The 17,852-nt window shown below is 36.8% G+C and overlaps 1 protein-coding gene across 1 annotated transcript in view; it reads right to left on the minus strand.

Moving 5' to 3' along the window:
• Positions 1–17,852, minus strand: part of PGAP1 (post-GPI attachment to proteins inositol deacylase 1) — an 80,711-nt gene that overhangs the window by 51,023 nt on the left and 11,836 nt on the right. Inside the window, exons 4-9 of the mRNA XM_007965729.3 lie at positions 15,888–16,059; positions 11,605–11,762; positions 7,377–7,429; positions 6,161–6,227; positions 1,820–1,925; positions 1,020–1,075 (exon numbers count right to left, since the gene is read on the minus strand). Coding sequence (XP_007963920.1) covers positions 1,020–1,075; positions 1,820–1,925; positions 6,161–6,227; positions 7,377–7,429; positions 11,605–11,762; positions 15,888–16,059 — 612 coding nt within the window. The remainder of the gene's footprint in view (positions 1–1,019; positions 1,076–1,819; positions 1,926–6,160; positions 6,228–7,376; positions 7,430–11,604; positions 11,763–15,887; positions 16,060–17,852) is intronic.

Below are 17,852 nucleotides of genomic sequence, written 5' to 3' on the forward strand. Positions count from 1 at the left end.
TTCAAGGTTTGGAGCAGGAAATGTACAAAATAAGCTAAAATATCTTGTCATACTCAACAGTGAGGAAACTATTAAAGACAACTAAAGAGTATATCAAAAAGACTCAGAAACTAAACTTGAAATCGTTTCCACTGGTCAAATACGGAATGATTTTCGTATCAACAGATTGAAAGACAACTATATTTAAATGCATCAGTACATAATAATACTGGAGAAAAAAACCCTCTAATGGTCACTAATAAGAGGAAGTTTGTGAGCCAACTCACCATTCTGATAATGAGTAAATATAAAGTAAGATCCAAAGATCCACACAATTATCACTCTTTTCCCATATGATTTATTCTACTTTTGATAAATTTAGTAGATGAGCAGAAGTTTTTCTCTAAGAATACAGAATTAACTAGAATACTATTCTAGTTAATAAATAATAAAATTAAACTTATTACAATTTTTGCATCCTCCTAAATCAATTAATAACTCCAGGCATTCCTCATCAACAGTGGCTAACATCACAAAGAGAGAGAGAGTCTAGCAAAAACAAAAACAAAACAAAAATCTGAATATGAACAAGCAGCTAGATCCAACTACTAAATCACAGGACTACAACAGGCAAAGGAACATGCTGAATGACTACAGGAATGCAATCAGTAAAATCAAGACTGTGAAACTCCAGAGGACAAATGACTTGGTGTTTTTTTCAACAAATAAGTTTCAAGAAAAAAAAGGGAGGGTGGTGGTAAGAGAAAGTCTTCCAGATTAAAAAGGAATAAGACATTAATCAATAACAATGTATAGGCCTTGTTTGGATCCTGATGAAAACAAACTGAACATCAAAGAAAACAGCAAAAAAGATAAATTTATACAACTGATTACTGACTAGATAATCATTTAGGAATTATTATTAAATTGTGGGAAAATGGCATGCAGTTATCTTTTTTAAAGAGTTTTTAACTTTTAAAGATAAATACTAAATTATTTCTGGAAAAACATGAAAAAAAATTAATTGGTGGAATACTTACATTGTAAGCTACATAGGTCCATTTGGACACTTTTACTGGAACCCACATAGATGTCCCTTAAGGTAAAGGAAATTAATTTATTTGCCTTGTTTTGTTTTTATACTACATAGTTTCTTTCTTCTTTGAATCCTGGTGAAATACTTCTCAATCACAATAAAGAAGTGGTTTTCTGAACACTGGCTATATTAAAACAGAAAATCTAGTAGTATATTTTCTATATGCTCATCACCAACTAGCATTCACATCAAGTAAAGTAAAAATCTGCTTGGTGTCCTTTAACTCTAAGGCATTATCAACATAAGGAAATAAATATTTCATTTCCCAAACAAGACATATAATTAAACAGGTATAATTTGCTTTATATTTAAATAGACAAAGCAAGTTATTTTGCTTTATATTTAAAAGCAAAATTTATCAGCAAAAGATATGTTGGTAATCCAAAAGAAGAATGAAGAATAACTGATAATTGAGGAACTGAAAGGAGTCAAGAATAATATGGCACTTAGTTTATGTAACTGTTAGAAGAACAGTCATTTAACTGAAATTTTTCTATTTGTCATGTTATTTTCAAGACAAAATTTTTATCAGCAACCTCTTACATATTCCTTCTTTTTCCCTTCCTAACCAAGAACTGCACCAGCATCATTATAGGGAAATTAATAATATATGTGTATATATATAATAGGATCCTAAAACTTGAAGTATCACAGTTTCAAAGATTTTGTCGGCTATAAACAAATTTACCTAAAATTAATAATGAAATACTTTATTTAAAATTAAAATATGTTATTGTCACCAACCTGTTAAGTCAGAAATTATAGCTGGATTTTCCTCAAAATGTTTTGATGGGTGTCTTATAAAGTGGTGACTCAAAACTGACAGTTTCTTCTTGGAATTTTGAGTTATCTAGAAAGAACATTGATATATTCTGTATTACTTTGTATCTATCGTAATAGCTCGATGAAACATTGCTTCAGTAATAATGACAACAGCCAACACTTACTACTCTGAGGCACTGTTCTGAGCACGGTACATGAACTCACTCAATTATCACAAAAACTCTAAGAGATGATGATTTTATCTGCATTTTCAATGTGAAGAAACTAAAGCACAGAGAAATTAAGAAACTTGCCCAAGTTCACACAGCTATTAAGTCTGGGCTGGGATTCACACCCAGGCATTCTGGCTCTAGAGTCCATGCTTTCATTATTACGCAACAGTGCCTCTCAAGTAACATTTAAGAATAGAACATTATAAAAATGTATAGAACCAGAAGAGAATTTTAGAGATTCTCTGGTTTGTGATTCCAACATACCAGTTTCCAAATTCAGACTACTGCCAATACTGTAACAAAGAATCCACTGGTCACTAGAGAGAATAAATATTGTCAACTTTCTTACCATAGAAATTACTCTTTTATTCTATCCTTCTACTTGTTTTTTAAATATCCTGGCACAATAAAAAGTTGGCAACTTTAAAAAAGTTGTCATCCCTTTAAAAAAAGTGTACTGGGGTATAAAATCTATTTGGTATTGACCATTATTCAACTCTCTAGTTTAATAATTGAGGCCCTGACAGGTAAGTGACTTTCTCAACAACAGAGTGAGAATGACAAAGAAGTAACAGTGAGGATCCAGGTCTACTAAACCTTTCCAGTCCCTTTGGAAGTCACCCAGGATTTGCTTGAACATTTTAATTCGCTACTTTGTAAGACCGTGCATTCCAATTTTAACAACTCTTACCAGGAGAATGCTTTATTTACAGCAAATATCTGATTCCTTATTACACTGCTATCTTAGATTGGGAGACAGTCCCTCAAAACTTAAAAGCTTGCTATGTTCTCCATTCAAATAAAACATTTCTTCTGCAGATAAAACAACTTCAAACATATCAACCGTTTTTCACAGAACTCTTTTAGTCCCTTCACCATCCTGATTGCCTCCCCTGGATAAACTCAAGTTTGTTGATGTCCACCTCAAAATATGATGCATGAAATAGAATACAGTTCTCTAGATATGGTATAAGCAGAGTGGAGGACAGTGGAGAACTTTTATATTAATTGATACAAACTCTCTACCTCAAATAACTCAGTCTTATACTAAACTTGTTTGATGTTCTTAAGTGGCCACATCTGTTTGTAATCAATTAAACGTTACAGCCTGTCTATCAAAACTTCAGGCTGGGCACAATGGCTCAGGTCTGTAATTCCTTTTGGGAGGCCAAGGCAGGTGGATCACAAGGTCAGGAGATAAGACCATCCTGGCTAACATGTAGAAACCTCATCTCTACTAAAAGTACAAAAAATTAGCCAGGCGTGGTGGTAGGTACCTGTAGTCTCAGCTATCAGGAGGCTGAGGCAGGAGAATGGCATGAACCCAGGAGGCGGAGCTTGCAGTGAGCCAAGATTGCGCCACTGCACTCCAGCCCGGGCGACATAGCAAGACTCCGTCTCAAAAAACAAAAACAAAAACAAAAAAACTTTGATTAAGACTGGATTCCACCATCCTTACTCACTCTCAAAGGCATCTACTCACAAGTTTTTACTCATATACTCACAAGTTTTTAGCTATGACTTTTATGCTAATAACCACTAGAAATTACTCTGATTCTTGCCTTATCACCATGCTTAGGACTAATTAATCTTTGCATTTTAATTTCCCTGAATATATATGTTCTGCTTTTCTCCTGGACTATATGCTTCCTGAGGGTTAGATATCATACTTTAAGTTTTTATTTTCTACTATTTAGTCCAATTACACATAGTGAGTTTTTAAAACAAAACTGTTTCATAAACAGTATTTTTGATTCTTAGCAGTATGGTTATCAAAAATTTCTCATTTTCCCCTTAAAATGCATAACACATTTATACATTCAGAATTATAATTTATTACATATTAGTACTATAGTTCTTTTCTCATCTTATGAGTTAATGGAAAAACATGATTTTATTTATAGAAATTAGTTTTATGTCCAGTTTTTTTAGGAATATATCTGTCTGAGGTATCCTGTTCTTCACTAGATGGAACAAGGTTTTTCCTAAGTTTACCAAATGTCAGTTCAAGTACAAACTGGTCTAGCAACTTTAATTGATTCTATTATTGTATCTAGTTGCACTCCCTCAAGTAGGCTTAGAACTTTTACCACAGTTATGTCTCACAGCTAAAACAATGTCAACAAACCAAAAAATGTTTGTGTTCCATGACAAATGTTTGTGTTCCATGACCAAGTCACAGTGTCAACAAGTCACAGGTGAAGCTTGTTTAAATCAATAAATATACTAACTTAATACCGAATCTTGTCACTTAAAATTGGTAAAACACAAAATGATCTGGACCTTCAGGAGACAGCTAAGTATCTATGATTCTCTCTATAAGTGGTTATACAGCTTTCTGAAGAGTTGAGGAAAAAAATCCCTATCCTTCTAAGAGAGTACACTACAGGGTAAAGGAGCTTTCCTCATTGTTAAGAATTAAGTACTGCCTGGAGATGTATTGAGAAAGAGGTCACCCATACTAGTCTCCCAAAGAATTGGAGCCTTCAGGTGAAACACTCCAAAAATATCTGGGCTGCAACGCTTTGCCATGAAAAAGACTACATAAAAACTAAGGAATTTTTTTCTCCATAAGAAGAAGCCAGAGCCATAGTTCTCAAAATATTTCCATGGAACAAGATGACCTGAGTTAAAAGGCTGTTTAAGATGAATAATGGCAATCTGTTCCCAACTCACCAAAAAAAAAAAAAAAAAAATTTAAGTTAATGGAAAGAATTTTCTAAATTTTGCTGAAATCCTGCTACCATTTATCTGCTAGCAGACAAGAAAGAGATAAAAGAGTAACATGATAACCTGTAAAGGATACTATGATTTCCATATGTTCTGCTAATTAAACAATTTAGAGAATTACTAGTTTGAAGAGTTTACACTGTGAAATTACACTTCATTACAGAGAAGGTAAAACTTATAGAAGTACATAATTTAAGTTCTGGTAAGCTTAGGTTATTCAATAAATTACACATTTCGATCTTATCAGAAAGCTAAAGTGGTATTTTTAAAAAGCATGGCTCAAAACTGTTTAACAAACTCAGGAGGCTGAGGTGGGAGAATCACTTGAGCCCAGGAATTTGAGTCCAGCCTGGGCAACATAGTAAGAACTTGTCTCTCAAAAAGAAAAAAAGTCTAATAAGATAGATCATGATGTTTATAACATATTACAAAAAAATTTATAAAATAGTTTGTAAGAACTATTTCCCCTACATTTAAAAAATGAAAGAAGGGGCCGGGCGCGGTGGCTCAAGCCTGTAATCCCAGCACTTTGGGAGGCCGAGATGGGCAGATCACGAGGTCAGGAGATCGAGACCATCCTGGCTAACACGGTGAAACCCCGTCTCTACTAAAAAAAGTACAAAAAACTAGCCGGGCGAGGTGGCGGGTGCCTGTAGTCCCAGCTACTCGGGAGGCTGAGGCAGGAGAATGGCGTAAACCGGGGAGGCGGAGCTTGCAGTGAGCTGAGATCCGGCCACTGCACACCAGCCTGGGCGACACAGCGAGACTCCGTCTCAAAAAAAAAAAATGAAAGAAGGCCGGGTGTAGTAGTTCACGCCTGTAATCCCAGCACTTTGGGAGGCCAAGACAGGTGGATCACCTGAGGTCAGGAGTTTGAAAACAGCCTGGCCAACATGGTGAAATCCCATCTCTATTAAAAACACTGGTGGTGCACATACTTAGTCCCAGCTCCTCTGGAGGCTGAGGTGGGAGGATCACTTGAACCTGGGAGGCAGAGGCTGCAGTGAGCCAAGATCATGCCACTGCACTCCAGCCTGTGCGACAGAGTGAGACTCCATCTTAAAAGAAAAAAAAAAAAAAAAAAGATATATGTCAAACTTTAAACAGTGGAAAGAACTGGGGCAAGATTTAAGGTTCTCTCACTTTTCATCTTCATTGCATTTTACAAATTATTTGCAGCAGTTAAAGTAGTATGAGAAAAAGAAAGATATTTCCATTTTGGAACTAATTAAAATTGATATAAGGTATATGTTTCTGTTTTCATCAAAGTAAAAAAATTACATTAAATCTATCATGGCTGTAAATGATATAGCAAAGTAAAAGCTTTCACTTAAATAATTTTTAGTTTAAAAATACATACTTGTTTAGTATCAGCATCAATAAGATCAAAGAATGCTCGAACTGTAGTCAACTGCAATTGTTTACACCTAAGGAACAAAGTAAGTGTTACAAATAAAACTTTCTTAAAACATATACTTTTGATCAAAATATGCACAATTCTATTGTTTAGTGGAACATCTGAGTTTCCTTTAGTGCTCTAAACTCAAAAATTATGTAACAAATCATTCTTATTAAGCATATATCTTAAATATGACACCTATAAAAATAAAGCAAATTAAATCTTCCTGGATGTTGGCCAGAATTTTCAGGGTCCTTCTGTTTTCCCTAAATCCCCTCACCTAGCCTAGCCATAGATGTACTACCTACCCCATCTTTATATGCCTGAAGTATGTCATTCTAGCAGATACTACTGCTTGCACAGCCAGAGAAAAGTCAAAAGAGAATCTTTAAGCTGAAACACAATGAGATAAATATATCAGGGTCTGCCTATTTCTTGACCCATATGGATAAATTTAATTCCTACTTGGTTTTCCATGTGCTGCTCCATAGAATAATCACTGCTCCATTAACCAAATCTGAATATGGTGATTGGCCAGAAGCTCACAAAGTCCTACCAAAAGTGCAGTTGATTCCACCCAACTAGGAAAAACTCAAAAACTTTGATATTTGATGTTCGCTTCATTTGAGACTAATGCTATTGGGTTTTTGGGAGATTGTTTTACATGTTGTCACAAGGACCTTGGTCAAACTGAAACAAGAACCAAGATTAGAATTCCAAGCTTCTCAATTAATATTTCTTCCATAGTCTTATTTATGGATGAAGTTTTAAGAAAGTTAACAAACCAGGCCAGGCGCGGTGGTTCACCCCTGCAATCCCAGCACTTTGGGAGGCCAAGGTGGGTGGGTCGCCTGAGGTCAGGAGTTTGAGACCAGCCTGGCCAATATGGTGAAACCTCATCCCTACTAAAAATACAAAAATTAGCCGGGCGTGATGGTGCATGCCTGTAATCCCAGTTACTTGGGAGGCTGAGGCATGAGAATCACTTGAACCCGGGAGGCGAGAGGTTGCAGTGAGCTGAGATCGCACCACTGTCCTCCAGCCTGGGCAGCAGAGTGAGACTCTGTCTCAAAAAAACAAAACAAAACAAAAAGTTAACAAGCCAATTAATTACTGTATTGAGGAGAAAGAGGACCACGACAAATCATCAAAATAAGTTATACAAGTATTAACTTACCACACAATGGAGAGGTGGTCTGTTGAGACCCAGGTCTTAGGCACTGCTGAACTCTAAAAGAAAAGAAAAAAATAATCAAACTTATGAAAAACACATTTGTTATTCTCTAAAAGGTCTGAAATTCTTACAAGCTAATATTTAGAAACACATAATATAGTCTCAGTATATTGTGATGTCTAGACATTTTTAAATGATATTCTTATAAAAGGTGATCCAAATATATTAGAATTTTCCTCTATAAAACATAACTCTTTCTAAATATCATTCCTGGTTAGTCAAGTTTAAATTATCTTTTAAAAATTATTAAAGCAACCACAGACCCTTTCCTAAAGTTTAATGTCTGACCTTTTTTTTTTTTTTTTTTTTTTTTTGAGATGGAGTTTCGCTCTTGTTGCCCAGGCTGGAGTGCAATGGCGTGATCTCAGCTCACAGCAACCTCCGCCTACTGGGTTCAAGCAATTCTTCTGCCTCAGCCTCCGGAGTAGATGGGATTACAGGCATGCACCACCACACCCAGCTAATTTTGTATTTTTAGTAGAGACAGGGTTTCTCCATGTTGGTCAGGCTGGTCTTGAACTCCAGACCTCAGGTGATCCGCCTGCCTCGGCCTCCCAAAGTGCTGGCACTACAGGCGTGAGCCACCACGCCCAGCAATGTCTGACTTTTTATTACTCTAATGAGAGACAAGTTTAAGATTCTTTAATAAATCACAGTTAATGCATAAGTTGCAAAAGACATTCTGGTAATTTTAATTTTGACTAAACTACCACTTGATAGATTCTAAGATGTTATTTCTTCATCAGTGGTGTACCTAAGAAATACCTAGGCCTAAGGAGATTTTTCAAATCAAATATGCCTGATCACAATTCCAAAACTACCAAATCTGACTTTCCCAAGTGGGGTTCAGGCTTATATATTTTGAAAAAAAAAAAATCCCTAGCTGATTAGGATGTATACAACTAGTAAAAGATAGATATAAGGACAAAAGGCTTCTAAAAAATTAAGTATTTGCAGAAGGCTTCCTAACAATGGCACAGCACTCCTTTTCACACCAGATAATGATCTCTCTGTGAATAGCATCTTACACACAATAGGGGCTCATTAAGTAAATCTGATTTTATTTTTCATAGCATCTCTTTATGTACCATCAAAGAGACAAGGAGCTGCCATCACCAGAACTGTCAAAACAAAATGAAAAGAGTAGACTAACAGCATAGATGCCAGAAAATTTACAGAGGCATAAAATGTCTCTTTAATAAATAAACTGAAGAAAAAAGGTATGTATAACTTCTAAGGAATCACTATTACCCTTGATCTATAAGGTATCTTTGGGTTCCAAGTTCTGAAGTGGGAGGAATCTACAGCTTACTTGATGAACTTGTAAGTACTTGACATATTTAGAAATTACGGCTGATAGTTTACTAAAAAAAATTAGACAACCAGAGTTCACTGTCGTTCTTAAATTACATTAATGGTCAGTAGAGTAAGAACTCTTAGTAGACAGCATTTACCATTACCAATATAAAGTTGGTTTACTTTCATTCAGTTTAATTAATGCATGTGTGCTAGAGTTGAAAAGGAAAGGCAACACAAATTTAAAAATCAGTTGCTCATGATTGTTGTGTTGAAAACTGCTAAATGTCTACCAAAATCCATTCTTTTTTTCTCGCACACTTGGCTAGACTTCAGCTCTTAGCCTGTCTTGCTTTAATATATGACCAAGGCTGGGCGTGGTGGCTCACGCCTGTAATCCCAACACTTTGGGAGGCCAAGGCGGGCAGATCATTTGAGGTCAGGAGTTTGAGACCAGCCTGACTAACATGGTGAAACCCCATCTCTACTAAAAACTTTCCAAAAAATTAGCTCGCATGGTGGCGTGTGCCTCTAATCCCAGCTACTCAGGAGGCTGAGGCAGAAGAATCGCTTGAACCCTGGAGGTGGAGGTTGCAGTGAGCCGAGATTGTGCCATTGCACTCCAGCCTGGGCAACAAGAGTGAAACTGCGTCTCAAAAAAAAAAAAAAAAAAGGACTGAGTTTTTTCTAATCGTATGTGAGCAGGAGTGATGTGTGCCATTTGTAGGCCTGACACTTGCCTCGTGTTCTTTCTTCCTTCTTGTAGTTGAAGATAACTGCAGCAACCCTGAAAGTAAAGCATTCAACATGGAATGCCTACTCTCAGCCTGAGTTCCTGAATGGAAACTCATGGAAAACCACACCAACCTAAATATCCACCTAGGGCAGTTACGTGAGTAAAACGTCAACTTCTATTGTGCTTAAGTGTCATTACCTGTGTGGGACTATATTACAGCAGTTTAGTCAACCCTCTTAATACAATTATGGTCTCTAACTTAAAAGATTTTTCCAGTCCTAATGGATGTAAATATCATTTAACTATTCTTGAGATAATCATTGAAAAATTGTTACTTGTTAATAATTTTTTAAAGTGAATATACATGTAGGTATATGAAAGACTGGAATATCTGGAGGCTAAAAAATAAATCTTAGGTTATACAATGGCCAGCTTTGATAAAGTTCCATAAGTAAAATATCTTCATCAGAGATACAGAAATCAAAGATAACAAGCTCCCTTGAAAGCAACACATTATCAAATGGGTTAGAAAAAATAGGGAAATACACACACACCCATGCCTACACACACACACAAAGATTAAAGTTCTTTAAAAGATAAGCTTTAGGATGTCGTATCAATACAGCATCATGCTCCAGACAAGGTCCAGGAAACAAGTTACATCAAATTTCATATGACTAAATCATCTGTGTTTACAAGGAGTTGACATTTAGTCTTTTGAGGACTTCCAACAAATATCTGACCAAAATATTCAACACCAAATAGCAACATTCATACCTCTAACAATGAGGTTTGATAGATTTACTAATTTAGTTCCAAAGCTATTCTGGCTACATCCCAGTTCCTCTAGTTATATGAAAATGGTGGGTAATAGCAGAATAGCTTAATAATTTTTGTTCTATGTATGGCAAGCATTCAGTAAATAACCTATTTAATGAATGAACAGTAATCTAAAGTAGGATAACAGTAGGTGAGATACACAAAGGAGTATCTATGAAGAGGTACAACTATGAAACAGTGACTTTCTAATGTTATCTCCTAAAAAGCAAAAGGAACAGACCGACTACATTCTATGCATTTTCTCTTTAGGAAGTAAGTTATATTTGGAGATGATGTGTATACCGAGTTAAGAAGCTAAGACCTTAACTGAAGACTTCAAGGTTAAATATACATGAAAGAAGTCCTAAGAGGAAACTTGACTCACTTTACATAGATTATGTATCCCAGTTAAAGATCAAATACTTGATGTCCTAGCTGGGAAGAATAAGTAGCAAATTAATTAATCAGGGTTCTACTTATACTATTTATACTGTCAAAGCTAATCATGCTGTTAAAAAATAGGTAAACTTTCATTCAAGTTTAACATTCAGGAGTATGTGATATGTTTGATATTCCACTATGATTATATCTAGTACAACACTCAGATATAACTGGATTCCCCTCCTTTCCAGTCCACACATTCTTATATTTACAACTCTAATCAATGAACAGGCTCTTATTTTGGACAAGAAACCATTACTCCTCATAAATAAGGGTCATTTTCATCAAGTTTCTAAGATCCTGTGTACTTACTTTTTTTTGTTTGTTTTTGAGTCAGAGTCTTGTTCTGTCATCCAGGCTGAGGGGAAGTGATAAAATCACAGCTCACTATAACCTTGAACTCTTGGACTCAAGTGATTCTCCTGCCTCAACCTCCTGAGTAGCTCGGACTATAGGCACTTACCACCATGCCTAAATTAGCCTGGATAATTTTAAATTTTTTTTTGTATTTTGTAGAGATGGGGGTCTCCCTATGTTACCTAGGCTGATCTTGAACTCCTGGCCTCAAGCAGTCCTCCTGCCTTGGCCTCACAAAGCACTAGAATTATAGGCATAAGCCATGGTTCCTGGCCATCCTTTTTACTCCCTATAGACATACGCATCCACAACTCTGCCCTCCCAACACATTCATATTCATTCATTCATTCATATTCCCTCTTTCTCTCTTTCCCTCTCTCTCTCACACACATGCATGCACATACAGCAGTGCAACACCACTAACTCAGCAGTCATTACCACGCAGCTATACATTATTTCTTCTTTCATGCTCTACTGGGTCTATTACATTACTATTTCAGTAGAATCTTAAAAAAAGATTACCACAACAGATAAGGCACTGGTATGATGGCTTAATTTTGGTAGAAAAGTCAATCCTGAACGAACTTGGTAATCCCGGAATCCTCCAGCTATAGAAAGTGTGGTTAAATTTATGTGTCGAGCATTTAGAATCCAATAGTTGTTTACAGTCGTATAAAAATCTGGTAGGGAATAAAAAAGAGACATTAAAAAATAGTAGCCATTCCCTGAAAGAATAAGATATCTATACAGTAATATTAATATTTAACTGAATTTTTGCTTAAGTCATTTCATCTATAAACAGTGTGTTATTCACATTTCCCTACTTTCAGTAAAATCAGTATCTTTACACATATTCCTACTTCCCCATTAAATAAAAGTATAAATACTAAGAGTTACTAAAGGTATCAATAAAAAAAAAAACCCAAATTTTACTAGTTTTGTATCCATAAGCAAACACGTTTCTACATTCCACAAGGGTGATGCTTATTCATGAGTCACACAGTATAGCAAAAAGAGAAAATAATAATATTCTTCCAAAGGTAAGAATTTACATTATCTTACAAATTATTGTATAATTTACAATATACATTAAGTGTATACATTACAAACTGCATACATCACATATGTGCAGTATTTTATATATCAATTACCCTCAATAATGCGGTTTAAAAAAAGAGCGACAGCCCCCTCCCTATGATGGCAGTGTCCCAGCTTAAAAAGCCTTAGCTTGGGAGGCCGAGGTCAGGAGTTTGAGACCAGCCTGGCCAATATGGTGAAACCCCATCTCTACTAAAAATACAAAAATTAGCTGGGCATAGTGGTGTGCACCTGTTATCCCAGCTACTCAGGAGGCTGAGGCAGAAGAATCACTTGAACCCGGGAGGCAGAGGTTGCAGTGAGCCAAGATTGGGCAACAGAGCGAGACTCTGTCTCAAAAAAAAAAAAAAAAAAAAAAAAAAAAAAAGGCTTAGCAAATCTCTTCTGTGGCCAAACACCACCACACAAGCACTATTTAAATTCTTACAATCTATCAGGACAATACCATTGACGTTAGTCTTAGGACTATGCTACTGCGGAAAACCTCAGGTTAGGGTTCAACCCATTTATTGTAACAAGTAGTTCAAAGGGAAGAACCTGCAGACAATTTTTCACTTTGTCTATTGAAGGTGAAAAAAGCCTAGTGTCAAAGATTAAACTGAGGCTAGGGCAGGGGATTTCTCAATTCTTTTTCTGATTATCAAAACTTAATGCATTTTTATCCTGGCATTTGATCCCACTCAGGGCTTCAAACATTGGGTACAGCAAGCTGCCCCCATTAAAGATCTCAGCAGTACTTACTTAGATTACCACCTAGCAGACTGACGCTTCACATCTGGAGAGCCTGGGATGTAAGTACCAGTGGGGCACACATGCCATATGTCTAGATAGTTTAAAAAGTCAAAAATCCAGCTAATAACCTGTTAAATCAAATATCTTTTTTCTGCCTATCTTCAAAAATACATCATTGAAATAACCTGCAAGGCCAGGTTCAAATTAAGAATTCTCAGACACCTCAGAGTTAGCCACTGGATGGTGGTAGCATGGGAAGAGCAGATCTCCAGTCTCTTACTGTGCTTCTCTTCCCATCCCAATTGGATCCCGCATGACAAGGGCCTCATGTGCACATGCAAGCTCTGTCTGTACTTTCTGCAGAGCTATGCCTTGGCTACAACTCAAGCTTAGAATTCCACATACCTGCCCTCAGGAGAACAAAGAAAATAAAGAGACCCACACAGGTCTTGGAAGCAGGCTTAGGGCACATAGACAAGAAAAGTCTGGGGGCAGCCGGGCATGGTGGTTCACACCTGTAATCCCAGTACTTTGGGAGGCCGAGGCGGGCAGATCATGAGGTTAAGAGATCGAGACCATCCTGGCCAACGTGGTGAAACCTTGTCTCTACTAAAAACACAAAAATCAGCTGGGCATGGTAGCACGTGCCTGTAGTCCCAGCTACTCAGGAGGCTAAAGCAGGAGAATCGCTTGAACCCAGGAGGTGGAGGTTGCAGTGAGCCGAGATTGCACCACTGCACTCCAGCCTGGCAACAGAGTGAGACTCTGTCTCAAAAAAAAATAAATAAAAATAAAAAATAAGAAAAAGAAAAGTTTGAAGGCTTGGTTAGCTAGATCCCAGTGCAGAAGTAAAGACACAGCCTCCACATGGGGAGGCTACTTAGCCTTCATACTTCTCACCCTCTGGGAAAGGGTAAGGGCAGAGCAGCAGGAGCCTCCAAAGCGCAGAGCCCAGTGCAGGGCCTCCTTCCTTCTACTGAAAGGCAGTATTTTCATCAAGTATAAGCAGGGAATCCACTTCTGAGGTCATATGGATCTCTGTCTCTCAAAACTTTAAAATTTTCATTCTAATTTTGACTTAGTAAAATAAAAAGAATAAATATAGAATAAAGAGGAAAGACTTGCTAATCACAGGAAAGGTACAGAATTCTTGACCCTAAGAATCACTTTCAGCCTGAGCCTTATAGAGACAGAACAGTGCCACCCTCCAAAGCAATAAAACCTATTGAGGGTGCATTCCTCAAATAATTTTAAAAATATATTTAAGTCATTCTAATTTAATCTATGCAGGTCATCCACATATACCACACAGAATGCAATAATATAAAGAGTTCTCAATTACGGTGACAAGTACTATGACTTTTAGCCTTTAATTTTTTTCCTAAACCTAAGGTCATTTAAGATTATTAGACTACAACAAATTTAAACAACTTCATTATTAAAATTAAGATGTTCTTTATTAAAAGACTTCTACAGGCAAAGTTTTAAATGTACCAACAGAAAAACTGGGCCTCATAATAATTACTGTTGCACCAGATACTTAACAGCAAATAAATTATTCTTTGGCAATGCTGTTATGTTAAGAAGGGCACTTTAGAAAAACTACTTTGGTTTGGAGTCACCGGGAAATATTTCTCACTTAACTACAAACAAAATTTTCATCAAAATTAAGATAATGCAAAATTTTTATAGGTAAGAAGCTATATACATTTACTAACCAGGAAGAATTCTTTCTAAAGATTTTCTTCTACTCATATAATATTCCTATAAGCAGTGAGGATAATCTGACTTTTTTTAACAAAAATTTGAGAAAACAGACATTTAATTCTTATTCTGTGACATTATCACTTTTGATTAGATGATGTCAATCACAAACACCTACATTTCATTCAAAATTCCTGCAAGATTATAGTATTATCTATGGTTTTATTTCCTATGTTAATGTACTTCAATTAACAGGCAGTACAGCATGTAAAGTTAAGAGCACAAGCCCAGAAGCAAGTTTACCAGGGTCAAATATCGGTTTCACTAGTTTCTTGACACATGACTCTGGGCAAGAACATTATCTTGGCCTTTTTCTGTCCATAAACATGAGGATAATAATGGTACCTACCTCACAGGACTGCAGTGAGGATTAAGTGTGGTAATACATCACCTGAAGTCTTTAAAACCCATAACATAATAAGAGCTCAATAAATATTAGGAATTATACCTCATTATATAAAGTGTTAGCATACCTTTGTACTTAAAAACTAGACATTGCTACTATTTTACTTAAATATAAGCTTATTTTGGATAGAGTCCTAAAACAGTTAACAAAGCATAGGAAGCTTAAAGACATCTTAAGAGACAGGGTACCATCCTCAAAAATCACTAAACTGGCCAGGCATGGTGGCTTATCCCTGTAATCCCAGCACTTTGGGAGGCTGAGACAGGCAGATCACTTGAGGTCAGCAGTTCAAGACCAGTCTGGGCAATATGGCAAAAACCTGTTTCTACTAAAAATATAAAAATTAGTGGGGCTGGTGGCACACACCTGTAATCCCAGCTACTTAGAAGGTTGAAGCATGAGAATCGCTTGAACCTGGGAGGCGGAGGTTGCAGTGAGCCGAGACTGCACCACTGCACTCCATCCAGCCTGGGAGAAAGAGCAAGACCCTCCCTGTCTTAAAAAACAAACAAACAAACAAACAAAAACTAAACAGAAGCCCTAGTGCCTAAGAATTATAAAACACATGTCAACCACGTTAAGATGCTATGGACAGACAAAACTTAACAGTAGCTTCAATTATAAGCCTAAGTTCAAAGATATAAAGAGACACACACTCAGAATTGGAGGTGCTGATTTGCAACCGAGTTGCTTCATACATGGATAAATCTGTAGCATATTCTAAGGGGAATAGCCCTAGAGATTTATTTATTTAATCTTAAGCAACAATGGGGAGGTCAGTTAATGTTTACCTAACAGTACTCACCTGTAATGAAACGATCTAATGGCATCACAGGAGCAACATGAGGTGTGGCTTGTGTAATAAGAAGATTTATCAGATCGTGCTTAAAATTTTTCAGTGTAAGCAATGCTCTTGCAACGAGGCCACCCATAGAATGACCAATTATTGCCACACTTTTTGGAGCAAATTCTTGACCCTATTAAAATAAATCACCATGTCATAATTAATACTTTTTTAGGTATTTAAAATATACTAAATATTTCTCTCTGCATATGAGCAATTTTATAGGAAAAAGGAAATCAAACTATATAACCTCCCATCAAAAGGTACAGAAGTACATTTTCATATAGTTTTAATTAGTGTATACATACTATTTTGTATTCTGCCAAACATTTTTAACAGGTATATCTTGGTTTTCTGGACCAATAGGAACAGTTGGTCTAGCAAATCATGTTTATACTGGTTATTACACTACATGTAATCTGAGGCATAATTATATTTCGTATGTACAAGATTATTAGGTTTTACAAGATATAAGAAATCAGATAATTTGTTTGAAACTGAAAATATCACCCAAAAAAGGCCAAGATGATTACAGTTGTGATAGCAATATACTACCTTATCATGTTATCTTTTATCTCATCAAATTATTTCTCTATTGTGCATTTTGGTTTAAAAATGAAGCAGCATTCCAAACATTTATTCACTGACAATTACAATATTTTATTTTTTAGATAAGTGCTTTTCAAGAAATCTTTTATTTTCAACAATCTCCTCAGTCTCATTACCAGACTTTTGCTCATCACCCCCCACATGGATCCTTCCTATGTACCATCTCTTCTCAATGAGTAGAGTGAATCTTGTGCAGAAGAGTTAACACAGGAGGCCTGAGACTACTGTCCTTGGCATGGGCTGGATACAACGTTGGCTCTTGGCTGGAATCTGGAACCTTATATTTTTGGGGGAGATTCCCACCATTCCCTAAATGATAAGAGTGTCTAAAATGTTTGTGCAAACAACACGTTTTATGCTGAACACCTGCTGTCCTCCAGGCTGGAATTTTGGTATGTGCTAGGCAGAGGGTATCTATGTGATAAGTCCCCAGTAAAAACCCTGGGCACTGAGTCTCTAATCAGCTTCCCTTGTGTATACTATTTCAGCCATGTCATAATATGCTGGTATAGGAATTAAGTGGATCCTTGGTGACCTCCAATACAGACCTGATCTTAGCGAAAGCCATCCCCTACAACTGTGCTCTGAAACCTATCCCCTTTGACCTTCTCAAGTACATCACTCTAGGAATCCTTCTCATTTTCTTCTTGCATTATTGCTTTTCCCTATCTACTAGATCATTTTCATTAGTGTATAAATATACTGGCATTCTCTCTTAAAAATAAAAATAACTCCCTTTTAATTCTCCCTTTCCCCTTAGTGACTACTTTACATTTCTTTACAGCAAAACTCTAAAAACAAGTTGCAGGCCAGGCGCGGTGGCTCACGCCTGTAATCCAGCACTTTAGGAGGCCAAGGTAGGTGGATCACTTCAGGTCAGGAGTTCGAGACCAGCCTGGCTAACACGGCAAAACCTGGTCTCTACTAAAAATACAAAAATTAGCTGGGCGTGGTGGCACGTGCCTGTAGTCCCAGTTACTCAGGAGGCTAAGGCAGGAGAATCACTTGAGCCCAGAAGGCGGAGGTTGCAGTGAGCTGAGATCACACCACTGTACTCCAGCCTGGTGACAGAGTGAGACCCTGTCTCAAAACAAACAAACACAAATCTCCAATTTCTCAACTTCCATACACTCTTGAATTCATTTCAATCAGACTTTCACTCCAACATGCCACCAAAACTGCTCTTGCTAAATCACCAAGGAATCCAATGGTCAATTCTTAATTCTTTTTTTTTTTCTGAGACAGGTTCTCACTCTGTCACCCAGGCTGGAGTGCAGTGGCACAATTCATGGCTCACTGCCGCCCCAATCTCCTAGG

The sequence above is a fragment of the Chlorocebus sabaeus genome, chromosome 10 (assembly GCF_047675955.1).
Source record: "Chlorocebus sabaeus isolate Y175 chromosome 10, mChlSab1.0.hap1, whole genome shotgun sequence".
Lineage (NCBI taxonomy): Eukaryota > Metazoa > Chordata > Mammalia > Primates > Cercopithecidae > Chlorocebus > Chlorocebus sabaeus.